At 40.6% G+C, this 26,434-nt stretch overlaps 1 protein-coding gene across 9 annotated transcripts in view; it reads right to left on the bottom strand.

Moving 5' to 3' along the window:
- Positions 1 to 26,434, bottom strand: part of RAI14 (retinoic acid induced 14) — an 85,792-nt gene extending 59,358 nt beyond the window's left edge. For 8 of the 9 annotated variants that reach the window (XM_014953968.1, XM_014953970.1, XM_014953971.1 and 5 more), the window contains exons 1-2: positions 26,375 to 26,434; positions 16,976 to 17,067 (exon numbers count right to left, since the gene is read on the bottom strand). In XM_014953968.1, the coding sequence (XP_014809454.1) occupies positions 16,976 to 17,011 (36 nt within the window). In that variant the 5' untranslated portion in view covers positions 17,012 to 17,067; positions 26,375 to 26,434. The other variant, XM_014953969.1, reaches the window with a different exon arrangement.

Raw genomic sequence — 26,434 nt, 5'->3', positions numbered from 1 at the left:
GGGTCACTTTATTTTCTCACAGCTTCTACAACATAAATCAGGTAGACTTTTTACTGGGAAAGGAGGTTTAAACTGGGGAGATCAAGAACAAAAGGGAGATCTCAAAGTGAATGTGTTTGGGAGTTTTAACACCACCAGCAGCAACTCCACCCTGTCATCTTGCACACATAAAAATCAGTTGATTAACTCCCTTAACACACTCTATTGAGTCACTGAACATGGAGAACTGCATGAGCACTGGAGAGTTAACCACAATGCTTTCCACTACTGGAAATTAGATTCTCTCCCTGTCATTCTCATCAGCTGAAATTATGTTCTCCTCAGCAACTGCAGTGTACAGCAGGTCTGGCAAGCTTACATACTAAAAGACTGAGACAGTTAAGCATTAAGTAAGAGAACACAAATTAACGTCAACTGCTGATTTTCCCCACCACTAGGCTTTCTTGTAACAAAGACTAAGAACATTGTAATTAACTTTGCTCATGAAATGCTATGTTCTAAAGTTGGGCCTAATTAGATGCAATATAATTCTTGCCAGAAACAGATAATGTGTGTCTTTCATCAGCTTGGGTGATTGGAATTTATTAATGTTCAGCAAGTCTGCATAGAACAAATTATGTTTACCCGCTGCTCCACAAACAAGCACGACATCTCTTTTAGGTATGATGAACTGTGTTTGGTATTTTATGAGAGATAAATATGGCTTTCATTTTAGAATGAAATTTTATAAGAGAAGAACCCCTCAAACTGCAAGGGCAAAAAGAGGGAATAAAAATAACAGCGCTAAGCATAGCAAGATTCTGGGCCAGTACTAGCTTTCTGTGGTACAGATACTTAATAAGTTTGCGGGGAACAGCAAAGGGATATGGAAAGAAGGAAGAAGGCACAGCTTAGCAGTGATGCTTTTCATTATAGCAGTAACAACAACTAAGATCTATTGGTAAGAATAATGCCTCAAGGGCAGTGTGAAAAAGCCACATGAAGAAATGCCAAAAACATCCTCAAAGCTGCAACAGGACAATGGAGGCCCAGGCTCATGGTAACTCTCTCCCAACTTTGTGTCTTCTGAAGTTAGTTTAGCTTGAAATATTTCAGAACTCCACCCACTATCAGCTAAAGAGAAAATCAGGAACAGAGCATGGATGATGATTCATGTCAGTACAAGCTCCTATTTTTCTATTTCAAATAAAACTCAGGATTCATGTCAATAGACATATTTTCTTTTCCTTTGGCTTTTTTTGTTTGTTTTGCTTCCAACCAAGAACTTTTCTCCAGGGCTCGGCAGTGGTAGACAATCTCAAAGGTCCCATCCCTTTTCCCACAAAGAGAGACTGAAGTGACCTCCCCACCTCTGGAGAAGGCAAGCAGTGTTAAAGATCCAGCTCAGATCTCAAGCAGATTTTGCTAGAGTAGTCCTTAAGAAGAAAGAAAAATGGTATGCTGTCTCCTCTCTTAATGTCTTCCCCTACCAAAACAGCTCAGGAGCAAACAGAAAATGGAAGAGAAATGCAGAGGGAAGGAGAGGTGTAACACCAGATGTTCTGTAACTTTGAGTCTCCCCATATAACCCAAACAAACAAGTCACACATTTGATAAGGATTAATTGCATGGAAAACCAATAAAGGCCAGAATTATGAGTGCCAGAAAGTCTGGAAAAGACCCTCTAATTTCATTACAAGGTCCTACCCAGATGCCTAATGAGTTACAGTATTCAACAATGAAAGTTCTCCTGTTGTGTAGCAGGCACTCAGTCCTAATTGTAGATTCTCAGCATATGACATGCCTTCCACCCAACCATTCAGTGTTAATTATTGTTATAGGTGTTGGATTTCATAACCAGAGCTCCTAGTTCTCTTTAATAATTACTGTTGTGCAAATATTTCTGACTTTTGTAAACACTGTTACAAGACATCATCTAAGCCAGGCAGCCAGCAAAGCTGCTGAACTTTGGAAAGCCAGATCACTGTGTTCAAAAGCTACAGAAGTTGTTACAACTGTGTCTTCTGAATAAAAGACAAGCCAAACATTAGTAAGTTTACACTCCTGAACATGTACCAACACTACTAGTCAGCTTATCTAGTTTTGTCATACTTCAGACATCTTGGGTTGATATCCAAGTTTGAAAGAGCACAGGATAACAGGCAACGTGGCTATTTAAGGATATTTTAAGAGAAGCAGTAGGTTAGTTTTGGAACTTACACATGTGTATGTGTGTCTGAAATGACTCATGAAGAGACAAGACTATAAAAAATTCACATTGCACGCTCTGTGAAGGAATTTAGTACATTTCTGGTTTAGCCTTGTATGTCATTGTGGCAGCACTCTGGCAAACATAGAGAATATTTGCAAGATTTGCCCTATTAAGCAGCCAATAGGTACACCCATCTCATACACCACTAGTAACAGCCACATTGGGTATGAAAAGATTTATGAACTTCTAGACTAGAAGCCAGGTGTTAAGACAGTGTTCATTACATCTGCTCAAAGCCTCAGAAAGAGGTGACTTGCTCTAGTAAGTAACCTTCCCCACAGAGGAAGGGACTTGTCTTGCCTATGAATACTGGGAAGTCCAAATCATGCTGTGTACAGATCACTGCACCTCCAGAAAGCAAGCCATTCCCCCTGCAGCACCTTGGAATATCTACTCCCAATCTCTCTTTTCTATAAGGAGATGTCCCTTTGTGTTTTTTAACTGGATATTCATGGTGACAAGCAAAACCAGCAAGGAGATAATAAAGTCTTAAATATTTCTGCAAGTATACTGTACAGAAATACTTCAAAGAAATCCAAGTTCAGGTTTTTTATTCATTTTAATTTGTATTTAATAGTTTGTAAGAGCATGGACTTGGCAATATTTAACTTTTTTTTTTTTTTTTCAATTTTCTAGACTTACTTCCTTTTACAGCAGGAGACTTGAAGAGAAAAAAATGCAGCTTTGACAAAAACCCTAGCTAGAAACAGAACAATTAGAATACATGGAACAAAGTGAATTAATGAGGACTGTACTGCATAAATTCAAATTGCAAATTCCTGAAAACAGTAGTAATGGTTGGAAATTGCGATGAATATTATTGTCACATTAAGTTATCACCATTTCTAGCGTTAATAAGGTACACTCCCACTACTAACAGATCAGAGATGCATACAGCAAAAAAGTCTCAGTTTTCCTGTATACAATTGTATTTAGAAACCAGTCAGTTTTCTTCTTTAAATTGCAAGCAAAGGAACTTGGATGATGCAACTTAAGAACACACTGAAATCTTCCCCTAATTCTCAACCCAGAAATGCTCACAGCAGCTGAAGCATGCAATTTGAAATAAAGCTGGTTAAAAGAAGACAAGGGAATTGGTTAGGGAATAGGGGCTTCTTGGCATTCCTTTAAACCATTTCCTGTTCACCCTTGTGGAGTGTAATATAGCCCTAAGAAAATACATCTGACCTCACTCTTTTCAGCTGCATTAAAAAAAGTACTAAAAGCAATTTAAATATCAGATTGCACATTCATAAGCTAATAAAAAAAAAAGGTTATACATATTATTGCCTCTGTCTTCCATTAAGACAAGTTTGGTGGGTTTTTTTTGTTTTTTCTTGGTTTTTTCTTTTTCTTTTTTTTTTTAATTTAATGAGAGCTTTGATTTTCCCTGGGAGACAAGGTCAACAGACTAGGGCACTTCCTGTCTGCAGCAATGCCGTGTGCTTATGCAGACATGAGTCTTCTGACAAACAACTGATTTATTTCAAAGAGGGGGTCATTACAATCATGGCATATAGCAATATCACATTCTTTCCTACTTGTTTTGCTTAATCACTATGGATTACTCAAACATACTTGAAAAGAAGATGCATTTCAGCTGTGTGTGAAAACTGACAATTCATCCAAAATCACACACACACACTGAAAACAGAGGAGGAGGAGGCATGCTCTAGGTCAGACAGTGACCATGCATTGACAAAAACTGGGAACAATCCTACTGAAAACAACTGAGGTATTAAAATGTAAAAGATCTGGTCCTACAAGTTCCTGGGCACCTTGTCACCAGGAACATAGGCCTGTACTTTTCGGAAAAGATCATTAAAGGAGACTATCATAAGGGACATTTAGGGTTTTCATATGTAAAAATCACCTTTCTGAATCTTACTGATTGAAACATCCATGCAAACCTCATGCAGTCCTATTACACATACTTGGGACAAACCCAAATGCCCTGCAAGGGTGCTCTCCAGCAGCATGCAACAGCAGCACCTCAGTTAATAACCCACAGATTTTAAACAGCAGGAAACTCAAGAGACAGAAGTTGACAACAGCCAGCAGACATACCAAGGTCACATCAGTCTGAGGAGTCTCAAGCTATGTAGAGCTGAGAAAGAAGTTAAGCTGGGCATGGTAGAAGCTGGTTGTCTCTTCTTAAAAGACTTTACACAGCCCTTATGTTTCCACAGTATTCAAGCACTGCAGAATTACTTTTCTATCCACCACAATTCCCAAATATAAATATTTTTACACTCCTGCCCCTTATTTAAAGGGCATGAAAGTGGGAAAACAAGCCCCTGCACAAGATTATAGAAAACTAAATTGAAAGATGAGAGATTGAGTCCTTTTTCCAACCTTCTAAACTTTCCTTCCTTTATTGCACTAGCTTCGCAGTTCTCATGCTGTTCAATAGAAGCTTAAGTCAATTCTGACAGCGACATTTACAGTATCTGTTCCCCTCCCTCTAAATGAGACTGTACTGTTTGTTTACAGCCACCTTCAGTGCACGTACAAGCTATTTAAAGAGTTATTTTGTTTTCCTTATGTCAAAGAATGTAATTTCATAATTCTGTTTTCTGTACGTACAGAGAGCTGAAACGAGCCTACATTCATAAAACTGAAGCTATTAAGTACTATATAGGCATTTTACAGACCAATGGAAAAACAGAAATACTATTAGTGTTAGAAACATAAATCTAAGAAAATGAAATTGCTGCCTTGAATGTAGTGATTTAAACCTACGAGAGTTATGCAGGAGACAGGAGAGGGGAACGAGAGCAAGAGTTGCTACTGCAGAAGAGCAGAAAGAAGTCTGGCATTAAGTAATATTTTGGCATCATTGCTAGATAGCAAGCTTTTTTTCTGTTAGCTTATAGACAGGCACAACTGAAGTCACCATTGCAGGAACAGGCAACTTAGCCTTTCAAGGATAAATTATAAAGTGACTTGCTCTTAATCTAAAAGTATCAGGATGCATAACAGGGAAGGGAAAAAAAAGAAAAAAGGCAGATTATAAATCTAAATTCCAGGCATGGAAACTCTTTTGAAGGCACTGGGAAAAATACACCATGGCAGAACAATTACATTCTTTTGCTACCAGAAGAAAAACACTAAAAAATGCCAAGTACATTTCAGCTACATGTTAACTTACTAAACTCGCCCTCCTGGTCCCTGAAGAACCATTATCTAATGTTCTTCCATTTCATATCAAAGAATCTCAAAATTTGAACTTGGTGCCTTCCCTTCAGCAATGCTGCACAACTACACAAAGTAGATACTATGTATTTTCCGGGCTGAAAGAGCAGCCATAGCTCCTTACTTGCCCAAAATTCTGCAATGAGTTAGTGAATGAGAAGAGCCTGGAAACAACCACCTTCCCATTTTCCCCCAGCTAACCTAAATCAAAAGAGAAAAGAAAAAAAAAAGCAAGTTTGGTGTGTAATGCCTGAACAAGCATCCAGATTTAAAAATGAGAAAAAAACCACACCGTACATTATCCCAAAGTCCTAGTCAATGTAACACACAGGTCAGCCTTCAGCAGGCCTGAAGAAACTTACCTGTAGCCATTTTCCCCACACACTGCTCATGTTTGCCACATCCCATTCACTATATCACAGTTTAGCAGGCAATATATAAATAACTTTCAACCTAAAATGATCCTCTAACGAAAGTAACATTACTTGCAAACAAACAAAAAAATCCAGCCTTCATCTGACCTCATGCATCTTACCATCACTGGAGTAAAGAGCTGTATCTTGAAGACCACCTCGACAGGAAATTTTCAAGAATTTTTTGCTGTGACATTAATCTGAGCTGATGGCCCTCACAAACACATGGATAACACAACCTTCCTCTTCAGAGTACAACATGCTAAATAACCAGCACAGTAATCCAGCTGAAGCGAGACCTGGCTTGCAAACAAGGAGCCTACACTAAGAATAACAAAACCAAAACACCCTCAGCAACTTCAAGTTTACAAGCAAACAACGTATGCGTTAAGAAGTGGTATTCACTGCTGGAAAAAATTGCTGCCCGACACCAAGCCTAGGGCAGCTTCTTGCCCTGCAGCGCTTCACACACATAGCCCTGCATGCAACACCTATTCCAACGTTAACTGCAAGGACACACAGCCACGCTGGTGCACTAAGCACACTTTGACACATGATGGGAGGCAGCTGTGAGGCAAATCCAGCAACAGCAGAGACCAACAGGCTATTTGTACCAAGAGAAGTGGGATATGAACATATCTGGATGGGCAAAAAAATTCCCACCCTTAAGCATGCTATTATCATGCCAGTAAATGCAATCAACACACCCAAAGAAAGCTGGAACTTGCACTCTATCTTGAACAACTACATAAAGCATAAGCACCTGATACGGTGTTCAGGTTCCCTTAGCCACAGCCAGAAGAATTAGAGAAAAGTGTCCACCTTCCTCCCCTGATAAACACATAGAAATAACACGGTCAATGCACAGCTTTTGCCACACCTTTCTCTCTAAACTGGAGAGATACAGATTTGATGAGTTGACTATTTGGTGGATGAGGAATTGGTTGGATGGTCGCATTCAGAGAGTAGTGGTCAACGGCTCAATGTCCAGATGGAGACCGGTGAGAAATGGTGTCCCTCAGGGGTCTGTACTGGGACCAGTACTGTTCATCATATCTTCATCGATGACACAGACGGGGTGTCAAGTGCACCCTCAGCAAGTTTGTCAATGACACCAAGCTGAGTGGTGCAGTTGACACACCTGAAGGAAAGGATGCCATCCAGAGGTACCTGGACAGGCTTGAGAAGTGTGCCCATGTAAACCTCATGATGTTTAGCAAGGCCAAATGCAGGGTCCTGGAGCACCCAGCACAGGAAAGACATGAACCTGTTGGAGCATGTCCAGAGGAGCTCTGTAGCACTTCTGCTGTGAGGACACGCTAAGAGCGTTGAGGACAGGAGGGAGAAGAGAAGGCTCCAGGTAGGCCTTGTTGTGGCCTTTCAATGCTTAAAAGAGGTTTATAAGAAAGACAATGAGGGACTTTTAAGGAGGGGCAGCAGCAATAGGACAAGGGATAATGGCTTTAAAATAAGAGAGGGTAGGTTCAGACTAAGGAAGAAATATTTTATGATGAGGGTGGTAAAACACCGAGAGGGTAGGTTCAGACTAAGGAAGAAATACTTTATGATGAGGGTGGTAAAACACTGGCACAGGCTGGGGGAGGGGGGAAATGCACAATAAAAACCCAACACACTCAAGACCCTAAAGAGGAACCACTGCTGGATAACCTGCCAACCTGACCAGCTGCAATAGCCATGTATATTTCTATGATACATTCAGAGGAAATCCATGCCTCACTGAAGCCCTGTTATATGCTTCCATGAAGCCAGCATTTTGGGTTTGGTTCTTGATTCAAAGCTCAGTCAAGAAGACTGAAGTCTTTCTTCTGACTTCAAAGGGCATTGTTTTAGTGTGTGGATAAGCAGACAGGTTGCCCAAGTTTACTAGATTCCTAAGAGGTTTCCACCACACACAGCAAAACAAAGATCAAAGAGAAGAGGTATGCACCTGTGAACAGAGCAGAATAGGTATGTCAGACACATACATATGCATTAGAAACCACATTATTTGCAAAGTTATTAAAACACCTTTGCTTCTATCATCATCATCAAGTCACTGCAAGCGTTCTGGACAGTTAACTGAATATTTCATCTGAGATACACACTTACAGGATGTCTGGGCAATGAGACTCCTCAGACAGCTGTAGAGCAGTAATCAGATTATGTTTTGCTAGTAGTATTATGTCACCTCTCAAAATCCAAATATTTTCATGTAGCATTAGGTATTACATGGTTCCTACCTCAAAATACTTAAAGGTAGGAAGTCCATTTAGCAAGCAAAGTACAGGAAGAGAAGAGTAGCTGTGGTAAGAATACATGTGAATACAAGCTGCAAGTCTAAAAGATGAAGACATCCTGCAGGCGTAGTTAAAAGACATTCAACCACAACTGCTTTTGCCAGCACAAAGTCAACAGTATTTTTAAAAGCTTAAGGTAGCAGCTACTTCTAGATAGCTTAGGTCTAGAAGTAGGAAAAAATAGCTCATTAAATAGCTTTTTGCATGTCAGATTAACCACACAAGTCCAGACAGCTATATTACTAACATATGGGTAAGGATGCCATAGCTTTTCCTGGGGCTAAGCCTCAAGGTTTTTCAGGCAGCTAAGAGCCTAGAATAAGATACCTCTAATTTTGTAAGAGCACTTTGTGTCTTCCAACATGATTGCAGGCTTCCTATATGATGTGTTTCAAGATAGTAATCTTTATACAGGATCACAGAAAAGTCAAGTTTGAAAGACAGTCTACTTCATCTGCTCAAAGGTGGGTCAATTATAGCAGGTTGCTCAGAGTCTTGCCGAGTCAGCTTTTAACTATTTACAGTACAAAATTACAATCAAGTATGAATGATTACAAATTATTAGCCTTGCATCAATTAATTGTAAAGTGACACTTTACTGAGCCTGTAATATTTCAAAAGTTCATTAAAGTAGGATCATCTGTTAACAAAACTTGAGCAGCTGTCCTTAAGACACATATATCAATGAGCTGTAGCATACATACACACTGTCTTGACACTAAGAGAGACACTGGTAATATTTAGCTTTTTCTCACTAGCAAAAATTTTCGTTAGCTTTCAGCCTTCTATTCTTCCCACCTTTGTGGTTTTCTCTGTACAGGTCTGCAGTTTTCAAATGCTCCTTTAATCACTGTAGCCAACACAAAGTGGTCATCACCCATCAACCTCACCTTGCCAAGCAAACCGACTTCCAGCTGACAGAAGGCACCTCCTCACAGTTGTGTTGAACAGAGCAACTCTCTTACACAACTACAATAAAGGAAGGCCTCTTCATCTTCATTCTTTCTGCTTGCCTGCCCCGTGCAGTGCTGCAGTAACCTGACCTTTGAACAAGTAAAGGTACCTTCAATGAAATGCTGAAAGTTCAACTGTCACAACTCTCTCTAAACACCACATGGTATTTCTTGGGAAGAATGGCCACTGACACACTCATTCTGCTCTATGCTTAAGCTTCATGGATCTTCAGAATATGTAAAGGATGAACTTCAAGGAGATGCAAGTGTAGCAAGCAAGGGAGCAGAAAAGGGCTTGACATGCCTCTTAAGCTGGGCATTTGCCTGGACTACATGCAATCAGAACAGCTTCTTGAAGAATAGACTAGCAAATGTTGCTGGTGTAAGGCAAATTATACATCTATTTCAGCTTGATTAACTCCTTAATGTTTGCTGTCTGCTCCCAAAATAAGAGCATAGGATAAAAAACCTCAAGTTCCCAATAAGGTAAAATTTATGGGCATTCTTCTATTCTTTAGATAGTACTGCAGCACCTACTCACAGCAATTTTTTCTTCTTGGTAAAGACAAGACAACAACCTTCAAACACAAAGACCGGATGATTTATTAAATCACCTCCTTTTACATGAGTTTTAACTGACAACTTTGACAGCTGGACAGAATTACTTTTTTTTAAAATCAGATTAGGCATGAGTAGCGCCAAAAAGGAAGAGAGAGGATATAGTGTACCACAGTAAGAACACACAGACTGCTCATTTATCACATTTTTAATTTATTTTACTTTAAAGTCTTACTAATGATAAACAAATAAATGAAAAAATTACAATTGCTTTTTTCCAACTCTTCCAAACTCAGGCCTTTGAACTTTTGTGCTCTGTTTAAAGGGACACAAAAGACATGTTTCCACACAACAAAGATTCCTTTCTTGTTACCACTATATTTAAAAATACTAACTTTTTCCAGCTTGTATGTGCCAATTTGCCTTTCTTCTTGCTACCCTGCCTCACTAGTGCTGCTTAATTTTGGTATTTGATTTAGTAATGAACTGTCAACAAGCTGACTAGATTCACATTGTGGTTCTTCTGTAGTTACCTACTACAATTTTGTATATTGTTGCTGTAACACCACAGGCCTTGACTCCATTAAAAAAAAAAAAAAACACAGGGTTCCTCTTCATCTTTGTAAATGTTTTACATATATTCCTTTTAATGAGGGATCACATGAGGATGGCCAAACCACCAATCCTGGCATGATCAGAACACAGGTGCAAAGTGTTCAGCTTGCCAGGCACCGCTCGGGCTGGCAGGGCAGACCAGTGTTGTGGCCAACCAGTGACTAATCAATGTTTCCTTTCATACAGCCTCCAAACCCTCCTCCAGGTCTAATGAGTGAGCAAGCAAGAAGTCTGGGACGACAAAGTTGACAGGCCTGGGCAGGCAGCACCTGGGAAGAGGAGACACCTTTCCCTGTCCCCAGCCTGTATTTACAGGAGAGTCATCAGCCCCATGTCATTCTGTGCTAGTAAGAATATGACTCTAGGGCCAATAATAACGGGAGATATTATGAATTGATTCACAAGCATGGGTGGAAGTCAAAAGGGAGGGAGTGCAGAAGCTGCATGTGATTTCCTTAGGGCAGTGGTTCTGGGGCAAACACAGGAGCACAAAGCAGAACCCAGGTGAGTGCACTGTGCTACCAACAGGACAGAGAAACTACAAGTGGGTGAGCAAGGTCAACCCTGCAGGCTGAACCTGATACTCATTCATCCCCAAAGCTTCTTCTCATGTCCAGCACAGGGTTTAATAGTGTTGCAGCTGCTATGCAACCACACTGTAAGACTGCCTGATTAGGACTGCAATTGTCGGTTATCAACCCAATCTGTGGGTGAACACTGCACACTTAACAGACACAGGACTAGCACCAGACAAAGGAATAATGAATTTATAACTGGCAATGTCATTTTGTTACTGACTGACAAAGACTGTAGGGGAACCAACCAAGATGTTCTCTGCTACACTCCAGTCTATAATCCTGTTTTAGTAAATAACAATGTGTTTATTCAAAGTAAGGCAACTCCAACTCGGGTTCTTCTACTGTAATTCCAAACAACATAGCACAGTTATCATTTAACATATTCCCTTTCCTTTCTGCCCCAACCATCTGGAGATGCTGCAGGTTGTTTATAGAATATCTGCAAGTTATCTAGCCTCAAACACTCTGCACAGCAGAGCGTTTCCCATCTAGAGAGAGCTGATCAGAGGCATCCTACAAGAGCCTAGTTATTCTTTCTCATAGAAGTTACCAAAATAGTAACTCTGACCCTACAGCTTCAAAAGTCCCTCCCTCCCTCCCCTGAAGACCTTTTCTTTTTCCCCTTCCATTTTCCCATACCCTTATCTACCAGTCTTTAGTTGGCTTCTCCGTTACATTTTCTATCCACCATTAAAAGAGATGCTGCATAACTTAGAGACCCTCACAGAGGGCTCAAGTGCCCTAGAACTACAGTTCACCTGAATAAGACAGTTTTTAAGAATACTCTGAGCACATTCCTATTGTCAATAATGAGGAAAAGACAATACTTGGCAGCGAGAGGTTCACACTGAACTGACTCCAACAGGCAGCAGGTCTTACTCTACATACTGTAGGACTCAGAACATGTTTAACTACTTTCCTGCACAAAGCATTTAGGTTTTGGCTGGGAGAGCAAGCTGACTAGCACAGAGCCTTATGCTGTCCAGAACTGGAGGCATGAGGCCAAACAGCTATGGAGCAGAAAATGGGGTGGAAGGTAGGACTCAACTCCTGACAGAGACAGGGAGACGCAGGAGCCTCGGCACCCGTTCCAAGAAGGAGATAAGGCTAAATCCTCCTTTTCCAAGAAGAGAGGTGGTTGAGGACAATCTATATATTACAGCGATCAAATCTTCCTGTACACACTGTATGGTGAAATCAGAAATTATTACTGAAGAACACAGTAAGCTGAGGGAAAGCTATGATCATAACGATGTGTTTCAGGCTTATTTAATTCAAAACCCAATAAAATAAGGACACTTAAATTACTTCTAAAAAAAAAAAAATCAAATTTCAGTAGTTGATTTTCTAAATAATTGGGTAAAGCGGGCAGAGAACATTGCTACTTCACTTTTTAGCCAGAGTGAAGTCTGTTTTTCGGGGGTTTTTTTGGTCACAATTGCCCTGAAAGAAAGCAGGACACGTACACAGAGTGGATAGTGCAATTTTCAACAACCCCCTGTTCCTTTTTAGGTCATTTGTAACTTTCAGTGCATAAAACAATTTAAGGGCTGTTTAAAGGAGAATCTGCTTTATTAAAGTTGCCACACCCAAGTTTTGTTCTCCCACACATTCAGTCCAGAGCACATGGGAACCCAGTGGTTTCAATGGAATGTATCCCAGCAATCTTTCTGTTTCAGACCCCCACGTAGCATTTTATACTTCAAAAACTATTGAATGGGAGCCTACTACTTAGAACATCAAGCATTAAAAAGAAATGCCAAGTCTTAATTAGCATAGCATAAAGATTAAGACTGAGATTTTATACAACATACCTAACTGCCTCATCATACTGAGATTTGGAACAAAGACTACACCACAGGCCAAAAAGCAGAAATTTTCATAAGAATTGCAAACTGTTCAACCCCCACACGATAGTATAACAAATAGGCATTTCCAGAAATACCAGAAGTTAGAGCTGGCAATTAGCATTGGGAAATCCCAGCCTATCTTGGCTTTGCCTCTGACAATAGCTACTTTTTCTGCTGAACTGCACAGTCAATTTTCAATTTTAAAAAACACTCTACTATTTTAATTATTCAGCATTGAAGATACTTGGAAACAACATCCAATTTTAATCTTCCTCTTGTCCAGTCAACAATCTAGCAATTAGAAGAAAATTGGTCGTTGTTAAATTGCAAGATGCGTTTTTCAGCTGATCTTCAATACCCATAGAAAATGGTCCTAAAAATTTTCAGTCAGTACTGGTTTTGCTTTAATTGGGCTATTTAAAGCTCTACTTTTCCAGCAGAAATAGCAAAGAACTTCTGTGTTACTGGGTAGAAATGTTCGTTGTCTCTCCTGTGACTAAACTACAGACAGTTCAGAAACAAATTCAAGCTCTGAAGTGACAGGATAGTTCCTGATACTGCCACACCAACTTTTTCAAGTGTTACATGTAATAGTCTCTTGCAACAATTAAAATGGTAACGTGTTTAGGTTGTCAGCTTTTAGGTATTACTATTAGTTGGTTTTGAGTTTGGTAATGAAGAGTTAGAGGTAAGGAAAGAGTGAAGAAAATACAGCTTCTTGGGCAGAAGAGACTAGCTGCTTTGTCAAGATGTAAGTGCAATTTCTGTTGTTTTGTCTACAGACTCAAAGTGTGCACATTCACTACTTAGCTTCCAGTCTCAGCATTTGCTCCCACCTAGGCATCTTCTTCACAGATTTCTAGACTACAAGCATCCTCCTGTAACTACACATCACACTTTGACAACGCTCATTTGTGACAAAGCGATAACTGTCATTCCTCCACTCCCATATACATATTCACATGGCAACAGTAACCCCCAGGAAGAATTTCATAGCTATTAAGTCTGTCACGGAAAAAAGATTCACCACTTAATGGAGCTGCCTGCACACACAGAGAGTGAATCAGGTGAGGTACTGGGGAGCTGAGCAGCAAAAGCATGAAGTGAGGACTCATTCTCCTATCTAAGAGGACTCATGATCCCATCTCTCAACTGCTAACTATACCAATTCTGCTAATTATCAGAATTAGCAGCTTTATTTACTTGTGTGTTCCTGCAACTCCTTTCCTGGCATGCCCACACCTGTGCTTTTTAGGTCAATAATCTCAGGGTGTGATTTGACAATGCGGCTAAGCCAAGAAACAGTTGCAGAAAAGGACGTCCTGCTGCTCCTCCTACTTTTATCATTCCTTGCAGGGCTGATGCTACAGTGAGACAGAGTATGGAATTAACCAGCTAAAACTCACCCCACGAAGTAATTTTCCATCACTTTATGTCCCTGAACTGACTCACTGAAGGATCAGATACCCTCAAAACCAGAAGGGCAAAGATAAAAGAAAAGGGAGCAGGGACATTGGAAGCTGTAAGACGGGTGTAGCTACAGCACCAAAGCAGAGCCCTGCAGCAGGGACAGAGACATACGCATGAATACCAGCAGTTGTGCCCACTTTCAGTTCAGCCACTCCAGAACAGCCTAGAAAGCTTTAACACACCCATGTGTTAAAGCTCCCATGTGGTCTTCATTCCAGCATACAGGTTTTTTGTTATCAGCTGGAGAAGTGTTTATGTGATTCCTGTTTCTCACACGCACCTTGAAGACTCATTCCTACTCCTCCCCCTCTTCCTATTTTTCTGTGCTACCAGTGAGGCTGATGAGAAGAATATTGTTCCTTCCCCCAAGATGCCTTCAGTTCTACAATACAAGACATTAAAGATTTCCTCAAGAAAGAAACACAATGGAGGTGGGATTAAAAAAAGAATCCCTCCATTCCTGCTGACTTTACCTTTATCCCCAATCCAAAAGCAGATAGCACCTCTTATAAATTGAGATACAAATAAGACTAATTCCAATTAATACCACCTCCTTTTCCTCCTCGCCACAAATTATAGCTAAAGGCAGTTTCTGGAAACTGAAGAGAAGGATAATATTCCTTGCTTATCTTGCATAAAATACAGAACAGCTCCTGTTGGCTGTTTTGTACCATGCCCTAAAGGTTTGGCTTCAGAACAGAGGAAACCAGACTGTCACGGATTTAGCCCGCTATGCTCTTAGAGCTGCATATCTAAGTTTCAGGTATCTGAAAAATCCTTTGTGGTCAACTTTGTCTCCAGCCAGTAGACAGCAGTAGTATCAAAACAGCAATTACTTTGAACAATTCCACTTGGTTTTGGGGAGAGGCATAAGCAAGTTACCAAGGACAGCTAAGTAAGGAATAAGTGAACCAGTGCAATTTGTAACAGCGGGTGGACTAGCTACAGCAAGATCTAGTTGCATCACGCATGTCACTTAGCCTTTGCTCTGGAGCAGTGCACCAGCCAACTAGCATAAAAGTGTGAATGAAGTCATCCTAACACACAGGCACACCTAACCTCCATAATACCAAATGTGTTCATGTATCAGCCAAGGGACCGTTCTCATTACTCAAGCAGATGCCTATAAAAAGTTTTACTGGTGTAGGTGAACTCAAAATAGCAATTCCTGCTACTCGTTGCAACAAGAGCAACAATGTTTGACCACAAAATTCTAGCAATTCTAAATTGAACAGCACATCCAGTTCCAGAGACTTGTGACATTATTTTTATCTGTTGCAAAGTGGACAAGACACTGTGCCACTGGCTGGTTCAGCCTAGTGTCTAGCATAAAGCCAAACATTGCTAAAGTAGTTAGAAGTGTTTCCCTCTGCTCCCAAAGGCTGGTTGATGTATTTATCTCATTTATAGAGGTAGTCTTTTTAGAAAAAGCTCGTACTAAACCGGAGCAGAGCATCCACCGGTGCTGCTGCTACAAGCCAAAACAACAGCTGCACCAAATGCACACCTGTAGCTCAATAGACTTTTTAAGCAGTAATCAGCACATCTGCAGATTACACAAGAGCATCTCTACCTTCTTGGCAGTTAGTGAAGTACATTACAAGCCAGCTAAAAACACAACTCTAGTGGTGTGACATGAGACCATCTTTATGTCAAAGCACAGCCTGTACGACTCCTGAGTGCAGTGTGTAATTTTATTCCTGAACATCAACACCTCTGAAGAAGGTCCACTTTCAAACTTAATGCATCTTCACCAAACATGGTGAAGGACCATGGGCCAAGGACCAAGTTCTAGGACCCCGTAGGAACCTGGCCATGACAAACAATAATACATCATTTCTTTCAAAGCAGCACAGAAATTTAGGATGACAGATAAAATATTAAATTATTTACAGATTATGGAGATCTGTTGCTAATTCCACACAAAATCTGGAAAGTCAATTAAACAAAAAGTTAGCTATTTCACTGACTGCTCACCGCACTATCAAATAAGCATTAACATTAAAGCATGACAAGAAGTTGGAACAAGTAGCAGTAGGAAAAGAAAGACAAGCAAAGGCCTAGACTTCAGCAGTTCTGTTGCTGGGAACTGTGTTTACTACACAAGTTAAAGCTTGGACCTCCACTGATACTACTACTGCTAGCAAGAGGCAATATATGATGTGCAACCTAATGTCTTTCTAAATGCAGTTCTGAAGAGTCTCCTGTAGGATCTCCACATTTACATCTATCATTTTCACGGCTCACACCTCATATCTACCTCTCTTGTTGCACTATAACTGATAAGCCACAGCTGCCCTAATTGCACAGCTGGTTCTGTATTCTTGCTGACAAAGAAACCCTGCCACAGACTGAAGAGACCTTTCATTAAGTGCTCAAACACCACACTGATAAGAACAGTATTATGCCTAGGCAGAAATATGATCGGGTTAGTAAAGTCCTCACTAGGCTTAATGCTGTACCTGGAACAAAGTTTCAATCCAGGCACCAGCAAGAATTCTAACAGAAGTTTTACAGACCCCACACATGCACATGATTCAATTATAGGGAGCAAGGTACTGAAATACTATTAATTTGCATAACAGAGAATTGCACTCCAAATTGCCTAATTTGCATAACAGAGAATTGCACTCCAAATGGAGACAGCCTACTTCATACTGTAGTCAGCTGTTGCCTTGTGCTCAGAGAAAGGTTTTCTTGTCTGTAATTCATTAACCTACAACCTTATCAAGGTGGGAGTGAAGAATTTGTTTCCAGCATGGAAACCAACAGTCAAACTAAGCAGCAATACTTACGTCACTCTTCCTGAACTTTGCTTTTAAGCTCTTCATGCTGATCACATTCAACCTTCCAAATCTTTGAGGAGCTTTTTATCCTTCTTCAATATCTACACAAAAAAGAAAGAAAAATAAGATTCCAACTTTATACCATTCAGTTCAGTGGCAGCCAAGTCTGAATTGAATTTGCATACCTATATCACCCTTTGAGGATTTAGCCCTCAAGCTCTAAAAAAGATTAACAGCCAGCTAAGGGAAACTTTCTGTTTCTCCAAACTGAAAAGCAAGCTTAAGTCTGACCACAGAAGAATAGAACAAACCTTTACCAAAAACTCAAGCATGTATGATGTTGCATTAGCTACCTCTCAACACAATCAGATCACTGACATGTTCATACATGTAGCAGCTTTCTCTGCCCATTGAATATTTTAACATTATCATCAGGGCTGCCACTTCTAAAGTAGGAAAAGCAGAAATAAGTATGCAAAGTCATTCATTAAAACTTTACTATCCTACAACTGTGGCTCTGCACTAAGTAGCAGAAGTACCAGACCAGTATGTAACCAACCAAATTCAAAATTATACTTAAACCATGCATGACACATACTAAGACCACTCAAGACAACATAGCAGATAAAACCATCTGAGCAAGAACAGAAGCTATCAGTGGAAAAATTGCTTTATATTCTTCCCCAGAAGAAACTGTATGTGTATTCTTCGAGTCATAGCTGTTTTTAATTTGACAGTGCACTATCAGAGTCATGTTCCCTCTTCCTCTCTTTCAAGTGAAGAAAAGCAGCAGTTGCACAAACATATACAACTAACATTACAGGCAAGCTGAAAGCGCTCACAGTGGAACAGGGAGTCAGTGCCTAAGGCAAAGTTTCTACAGAAAGCCTCAATATACCACATATCACCAATCTACGACAAATGTAACAGCAAAAAGCATGTTAAAGTAGCATGGCAATGTGTTTTTTCCTAGAGCACAGCAGAAAAACTTTATGAAAGAGCAACATATATTTGGGCTGGGCAAAGCCATCTAAGTGAAAATGTTGCAAATTTCTAGTTTTACAGTATGCTCACTGGAATAGCCAGCCCCTCTCATCTGCAAGTTTTAGCTGCTATATAAATTCCTTCTGAAGGAACAGTTTAAAGTAAAGGATGTTCAGCTGTATAAACTTCCTCCCTCCACACTAGAAAAAAAGGAGAAAAAAGTCTAGTCATATAAATAACTGAAATGAGGACTGGAGCATAAATTCAAACAGGTCATGTGGGGTCTCTAATGTTTCACATGGCTCTTCAGAAACAGTAGATTATAGTTTGATACACAAAGTAAGATTCAATTGTTTCATAAAAGAAAGCCCCTTAATATTAAGAAGCAAGTTGCTATGTTCTACATGATCAGTCTGATGAGTTTTAAAATGCAACTACACAGTATACTCTTGGTAGAATATATATGAATGCTTCCACAAAACACGATGCTAAGTACCATTCAGAAATAGCAATAAGTGCTAAGTAAACATGTCATTTAGTTCAACCTCATATTTATCTGACAGCTATTTAAGACAAACACAAGTACATGTCTTCAAAAAAACCCAAAGGAAAAATCCCATACACTTCATACACACAAATACGTTTTCCACACAACACACACCTCCAGTAGGTGATTCAGATGGGGTAATTCTGTAGGCTGTTAAAATATCATTAAATTTAATTAAACAACTCTAAGTCTAATTAAACAGTCATTCTGAAGTCATATCAGATTCCTGATTGCTTTCAGGTATATGAACAAGGGGTTTCATTTGAAGTTCTTGCTTTTCCTCTGAAGGAGGACAGGCTTGTGGTATTTTGTTTAATTCTTTAGCATGCAAAGGAAAAGGAAAAAAAAAAAAAGAACACTTGCAAAAGCTTTTCATTCCCTGGCTTAACAATTTCTAAGCTTTTTCCCAACTGGAGTATTTCTAAAAAAATATTAAAAAATAAAATTTAAAAAAGTAAGTTTTCAAGAGTCAAAAAAAAGGAATTATTTTATGTTGCACTAAGAAAAGCATACCACTATTATTTCTGCTACACCTACTCAAATTTTGGAGAAAGCATTTAAATTGCACAACAGCTGTCATAACCTGCACTGGAATGGAGCCTGAACCTCAGCAAGAGCCCAATAATCTCCTAAATCATTCTCTAGCAACACCAAGGGTGATGAGTATCACAAAGACCAGAAATGCCAGGCTACAGACAAGAGACTTAGCCGGCCCTTTTTTACATACCACACTGGAAAAAAAGAAAAAAATTACCAAAAAAAAAGGAAAAGAAAAAAGAAAGAAAGAAAATGGAGGACAAAAACCCAAACTGTTTTTAAAACTTTAATATCATACAATATCCCACAAAATCCCAAATTTAATGTGACTTTTAAAGTTAAATATATCTGACTAAAAAGGTAAAAAGTTTAATTAGGCCAGTTAATAAAATATAAAGAAATCCTGTGCACGGGGAATTGAAAACACGAAATCCTTCCTTACATCCAGATTGCCAAAGAATTGTCTGCTATAGGCTGTCTTTCCCCTTCCCACCCCCTCAGCTTTTTTGGCTCCCATGAACGAGATATTTGTTATAGCTTCCATGGAAGATAAAGTACTCAATTACAGGGCTATGGTGGAGATCACAACTCCTTGTAGGTATATGCACAGAACAGATGCAAAGCTGGACTATTCTGTGAGGAACCTGTAATGCAGTGTTATTAACACGCTTTGCAAGCACTCCTAATATGCAACTTTTCCCCCTTTTGAGGAAGGAAGAAGGGAGTTGAGCTGTGTTTCTATTAGAAGCCAACTTATTTTTCCCACAGGATATTTCACCTCTTGCGTAAGAGCATTTTATACACTGAATGTGAAACTCAAGTCCTCAGCACAATTAAAAAAGCATGCACAAGCACACTAAAATGGCATTCACAAGCTTAGTGTGTCACATCTGTATTTTTTCCATAAGAGATAGTTAAACACAAACATTAATATTACAGCATGTGCATCATAGGGCACATAATCCTTCAGCTGTAGAGATAAAAACCCGTGAATCAGTGAGGACTGCTTTTTCTTGGCACTGTTTAAAGGAGGAAGTCACCTCTCAAAGGGTGTAATTATTGGAATTGATGCAAAAAGAGGTCAGCATCCTGATTCATCAGAGCTTTATGACAACTGTTCATTTGCCAGAGGGGGGATAAAGGAAGTGCCATTAATATACTCCTGTTTTACAAGATAGGAAGCGACTACTAGAAATTCACTAGGGAGCATCAAGACATTTCAAAATAGTATTTCTGCAATGAATCACAGGTATTAACAAGAAGCAATCTCTACTAATAGTGGCATTTCTCCTTTTTCAGAACAAATGTGATAATAAATACTGAATGTTGTCATTTTGTAGCTGCAGCAAGTTAGTAGTAGAGAAGTGCTTAACTCCAGGGATTCTCAACAGCTAATGCGTATCACATGCTTTTAACCATTAGCTCCAAAATTAAGTATCTAGTCCTCTATCTCATCTTCCTTCATCTTAATGTTAAGAAATAGCTTTCAGGAATACAAGCCACAGAAAACATCTTTAGGTTGGTGGTAAACCGATCTAGTTAAAACAAGACACATTGCAGTGGCAGTAATCTCCGTCCTCAACAATTTCATTGAAATTGTGTTTTAATACACAATACAATGCAGGAAACAGATTAGGATAATCTTCCCCACTGATTTATAGTGAAATTCGTGGAAACGACAGTGAACAACAATACTGACATATATTTTTTCCTTTCATTAAATTGCATTAAAATCAGAGCAAGGCCTTTCAAACAATGTTACGATTAACTCCTTGAATGGCCAAAGGTCCAGTGCTGCAACAGTAATACAGCCTTAGTTTTACTAAGTAAAACTAGAAGTTCACAGTAAAATCCTACACTTTGCACGCTGTCCATGTCAATGACAGTTATCCTTTACTAAGTACTGAATTCAATTAATTTAGGTGTCAAAAAGCTTGCATGTCTTTCAGAACACCCTGAGAAGCCTCCATCTCAGACAATGCTCTTTTGCAGCAAAGCACGATTCATGTCATCAACTGATTTCCCCTTCCCAACCCAAAAATACTTCTAATTTTTTTTTAAACCTTGTGAGGTTACAGAAAAGAGCTAGGTATTCCATGCAAGATCTGCCAACATAAAGAGGAAAAAAAAAATTAAAAGAGGATCTGAAAGAATACTATTGCCACCACACACTTACATCTCCTTTGTGTGAATACACCTATGCTCATGGGAAAGGAACAGGCCCCAGAAGTGTCTTCTCCTGAAGTACAAGGCCACCATTTATTGTCTGGGTGGTCACTTCGTAAATCACAAGATCTGCTCTGCTCTGACCCAGAAGCACAAGCTTTTGTGGCAACCAGCACTAGTAATCATCCAGAGGCATCCAGACTACTAGCATCTCTTCTGCTGCCCGCCTTCAGTACCCAACTTGTCAAATGCATCCTATTCCTGAGCTCCCCTCACCTAATATCCAATAGCAAGAACATGCCCAAACCCAAGCTTCTCCTTAGCGTTGCCAAAGCCACAGGACCACCTGGAGGCATTAGCCATTGCCCTGCCTCTTTGGTTGTTTACAGATAAATGCAGCAAGTCCACACTGTCCTAGAAAAATCCACCCTACGCTTCTTCTCTGACTTCCTTCTCATTTCCATCCAGTTGAGCATATTCTTCTCTCTATTTCTCAGGCCAAAGCATAGAAGCATGTATGTTATGACCAAAAAATGGGAACATTTCCCCAGTCTTTATCAGCACAGCTCAGTTTTTCCATCTTGAGCAACCCATCCTCCTATCATAAAAAAGTCAAATGGAACCAAATCTTTTTTAAACTTAATGTCACCTATAAAGACAAATAATTCTTGGCTTGGTTAATCACTATTACTTACTAATGAAAACACACTGAAAAATGCACTGAGAAGCCTAAGTACTACACAAGAGTGGGAGTGATTTATATACAGTTAATCCCACTCTAAACAGAATCAGACATCAGAGATAGCAAGGGCCTTGGGTAACTTAGTACAATCCCTCTATCTGTTCACAAATCACAGACAAAGATGTGCTGAACTGTACAAATTTAAGCATTTGAGCCCCAAAGTTAGAGCTCCATAGATCCTCCATAGATCACTAACAGATCCACAGCTGTCGCTCCTCCCTCCAGAACACTTCGCATCAGCTCTGTACTCTTAGACTTCCTTTTGATATTCAGAATTTGAAAATGATAAACTTCATTTCTAATGGAGTAAGCTGTAGCAGTACTGGCCTCTGTGGATGTTACACATCCAATACAAACCAGGCAAGACTGTCAATGTGGGGATGCATGCAGAAAGCTAGGAGAAAGCTTGCATCAGCAAGGCCTTGACACAGTGAATTACAGCAGAAGATGAGAGAAAAATCAAAATGTGACATTGTCCTGATTTGTTTACTTGGCTTATTAGACAGCACTCCAGGCAAAATCCTAAATCAAGTGAAGTCCAGGCAAATTAGTCATTCACTCATAGCATACAACTTTGTTCTTACTCCAGTTCTTTTGTCTGGAAGTGTCTGTCAACACACATCCAGCTCACTGAAGAGCACAGTAAAAGAGACAAGACTTCTGCATGAACTGGGACATACTGCTGTTCTTCTCTGCTTTGAATTTCCCTGTCTCTAAAACAAAAAGCCCCTCCCCACTTAGGTGCCCCTCAAAATTGTGACCATACTCTCTGGTTTGATCATACATAAGGTAAGTTGCAATCCCGAAGGCTTTTCCACGTTCAATGTTTAGTCCAACAGGGCTAGATTGGAACTGAAGCATCCAGCTACAACTGGAAATAGAGAAAAATGACACATCATATCACTTGTGAAATGCCAGTTCTTATATGAAAAACCCACACAGGTAACAACAGCCAGTACTTGTGTACTTACTCCCTTCCTAATATTCTGTATCAACCATTCTACCACATGCTCTTTAGAATTGGCAAACACCTGTACGGGTGCAATGTTAAATCTATGAAGAGACATATCCATGACCTTATGAATGAATATTCTGAAATAGCCCACGGCAGAACAGTCACCTATTAGGGCAGGAGTTAGGAAGACGGGAAAATCAATTTAATTTAAGACACTTGCAAGCCCCACTCCCACAAACACTGCCCTTTTACTTTTGAAAGGTCTTGGAAGGGTTTCCTCCTGTAGTCTAGAAATACCTTCAGAGCCTGCACTGATAACGTAGCCCCCCTATTCAGCTTCCAAGTTCTTGGGTGGGGAAAATATTTCAGCTGATGAAAATGCAGTACCTTTTTTAAACATTACCCAGAAATGGAAAGAGAGTTGGGTATGTTTCCATCCCTCAAAAAAAAAAAAAGTACTAGGAATTCAGAGATTTTCTATCCTGGAAGATTAACAATGCTATAAAATAGCAGAATATCAGCAAGACTAACACCTCTATCTTTGTGATAATCACGTGATTTTTACCTGATTTTACTCAGGTTGTCAAAACTTATATTCAATAGCAGCAGCACTAGGTGCCACACAAATATTGGAGATCTAGTGTTTAAGATACTTCTTCCAGCCTTCCAAAACCCATAAATCTCTAGATCTGCCCTAGTTACCATGCTGATGTCTCAGGCAAATCCTTGTAAACAAGGTCCTCACAAAGCACTCGAGTGTCAAACTCCCCAGAGATGTTCCAGGGTGTCCCAGCCTTCGGGAATCCAGACGTCTGCAATAACCAACAGTACCTCCTTGCCTCTCAGGAGTTATGAGGAAAAAAAGTGGAACAGAACATTCTCTCAGCAACTGAAGTTACAGACCAGCCTACAAATTCTTTTTCTATTGTAATGACTGAACAAACTTGGCTCCTTGGCTCTCCACCTTACCATGACCTCTACACATTCAGGTGAAAAAAAAACACACATCTTGTTTTACAGTATTTTGAATACCAGCAATGGCTCCCAGGCACAAAACCAAATAGAGACTATGGCAGCTTTAGAAAATAAACATAAGTTACTACAGCACCCATCTACAATTCAAGGTCTGCCTGCAGAGGAAGGACTTGAGTCAAGATCTAACACTTCCCAGCCAAATGCTCACTCAGGCCGGAGGCTCTCTCCTGCAGAGATGGTTCAAGCTCAGCACACTGACTACCACCACCATCTCCAGGCATTACTGGCCATCCTGTTACGGACCTCACCATGAGGGAAGGATGCTCTTTCACTGCTGTGTACTTCCACTCGAACTGTCCTTGGCAAGTACCTAGACTGGCAGCTAGCCCCAAGTGCCAGGGAAGATCTTCAGTTGCTTCCACATTTCAGTAGACTCACATTTGTCTCTGGTAATATGACAGAAACAAGCTCTGATCTAACATTATTACCTGAATTACAGCTATTTGCACTACTTCCTCTATAACCTAAAAGCTTATTATTAGATGACCCTCAAGATGTAAGGAGCAGCAAGGACTGGCAACCCTGAAAACAAGTGCCAAGCTACCTCAAATGCAGAGGTATCACCTGTGCACATTCACAGGCACGTAGAGAGCAACTCCAAGGAATGCAGGCAAGAGAACAGGCTTCTCAGACATGCAAGAAGTATGCACTCAGCAGGAGAGCCAGTTATTCAAATCTGTAACCCCAGAAGATGTTACAGATTACTGTGTCCCCATCTTGGGATTTTCAGTACTCTACTATCTCTGCCACTAAGCAAGGCACTGAAGCTTTGAACTCGTTTGTTCTAGTTTTCTTGGTTTTCCTCTGTAGTTATTTCAAGCATTATCCCTGTGCAAAAAGAACTAGACCACCATCAGCTCTCAAAAGGAATGTGATTAGGGTATTGTTGCAGTATGATGTAGAAATTGCCAACATCTCACACAAGAACTTAGCTTTCATGTTTTTCCACATGCTGCTTCATCCTCAAAAGAGGCACAAACTCCTTATCAGAAAGGAGGAGAAAAAGAAGTAGGATAACGGGAAACATACAAAAAGAAGGAAAAAAAAAAAAGATGAGGGAAATGAACAAACCCTGTTGTGAGGTGCCTACATTGCCTCATGAGACCACCTAGTGCTTTCCACCTAGTCTCTTCTCCACACTTGATGTCATCCATCTCTTGACTGGACAAAAGAACCGTCTTTGACGGTTGGACAAGATGATCTTTAAGGTCCCTTCCAACCTAGAAGATTCTGTGATTCTTAGTTCAGGGCAAGGGAGGGGAGGAGGTAGCATATTACTGCTTTGCTAGCAGATGGACTCTTGGAAAAGGGAAGGGAATAGCACAGGGTCAATATTTTTGGAGACTGGAAGGACAGACGCCTGCTACTGCATAGTGACTTACTGGCACTGAGCTTGGCTTCAACTCAAGAGAACCCTGAGCTCATATCAAGCCTCATTGTACTCAAACTCTCTTTCACTCTGGTTCATACAGTTGTTAGGCAATTCTTCTATTAGTAAATAAAATCTCATTGACAACTTTCCATGAGCATCTCAAGACAGGAGCCAAGCAGGTCATTGACAAGATATTTACTAAATTCATTTACTCCTAGTTAATCTAGGACATCAGAAGGCCTTTCTAAAATGATGTATGTGTAGTTTTTTGGCATTTGATTATTATTTTTAAAGTAACACACATTAATCTGCAACCCGCTGAGATAAAGAGAAGAAAAAAAGAGACTATGTCTTCTACCAAAGTAGCTCTCGCTCCACTACACCACAAGCGTTTTATACCGGTTCTGTAATAAGCATGCCCACGCTCACTATAGAAACAAACGGGGGAGTTCGTCAAGACCCCGCAACGCTGATAAAGCAGAAATTAACTAGTCTTTTCGCAGGGAGAAACTTCGGAATGTCACAAGTGGCGGCGGCAGGCTGCGGGAGGCTGTGCGAAGGGAGAGCAGCGTCTCTGGCGTGCTCTGTTGGAAGTTAAGAGGCACAGGTTCCTGCTTAAACTCGATCCGACTCCTAAAGCAGGCTATTCCGCAGGTTTTTCCTCAGAACAGTTGAACTCCTGTCAGACACCCACCCCCACACCTCCCCCCCGCCCGGGAGAGGGAGAGAAGAGGCGGCACTGCTGCCCCCGGGTCCGAGACAAAAAAAAATAATCCTAAGACTAGAAATAAAGTAAATAAAACAGCCAAGCGACAGCGACTCAAGGGCTGCCCCCGCCCGCCCTCACCGGGGCTCTCTGCTCGCCCACACCGGTGGAACGGGGCTCTGTGTGGAAAGAGAAGGGCGAAATTTCCTCAGGTTGGGCCGCCCTGAGGGTTTCTCCCCTCAGGATCCGCCGGGAACGGGGGCGGCGGCAGCAGCCCCCCACAGCGGGGGGGAGACCGCAAACAAAAGCTCCTATTCACAACGCCCGCCGCCTTCCCTCACCCTTCGCCGAAGACGCCCCTCACCTTCGCCGAGCCGCCGCGGCCGCCGCTCCGCTGCCCCGTTCCCGACTGCCGGCCGCGCCG

Source organism: Calidris pugnax, unplaced genomic scaffold (assembly GCF_001431845.1).
Source record: "Calidris pugnax isolate Ruff unplaced genomic scaffold, ASM143184v1 scaffold178, whole genome shotgun sequence".
In the NCBI taxonomy this organism is placed as follows: domain Eukaryota; kingdom Metazoa; phylum Chordata; class Aves; order Charadriiformes; family Scolopacidae; genus Calidris; species Calidris pugnax.
Note: the sequence above shows the minus strand (reverse complement) of the source record. Positions and strands in the feature narration are given on the sequence as shown.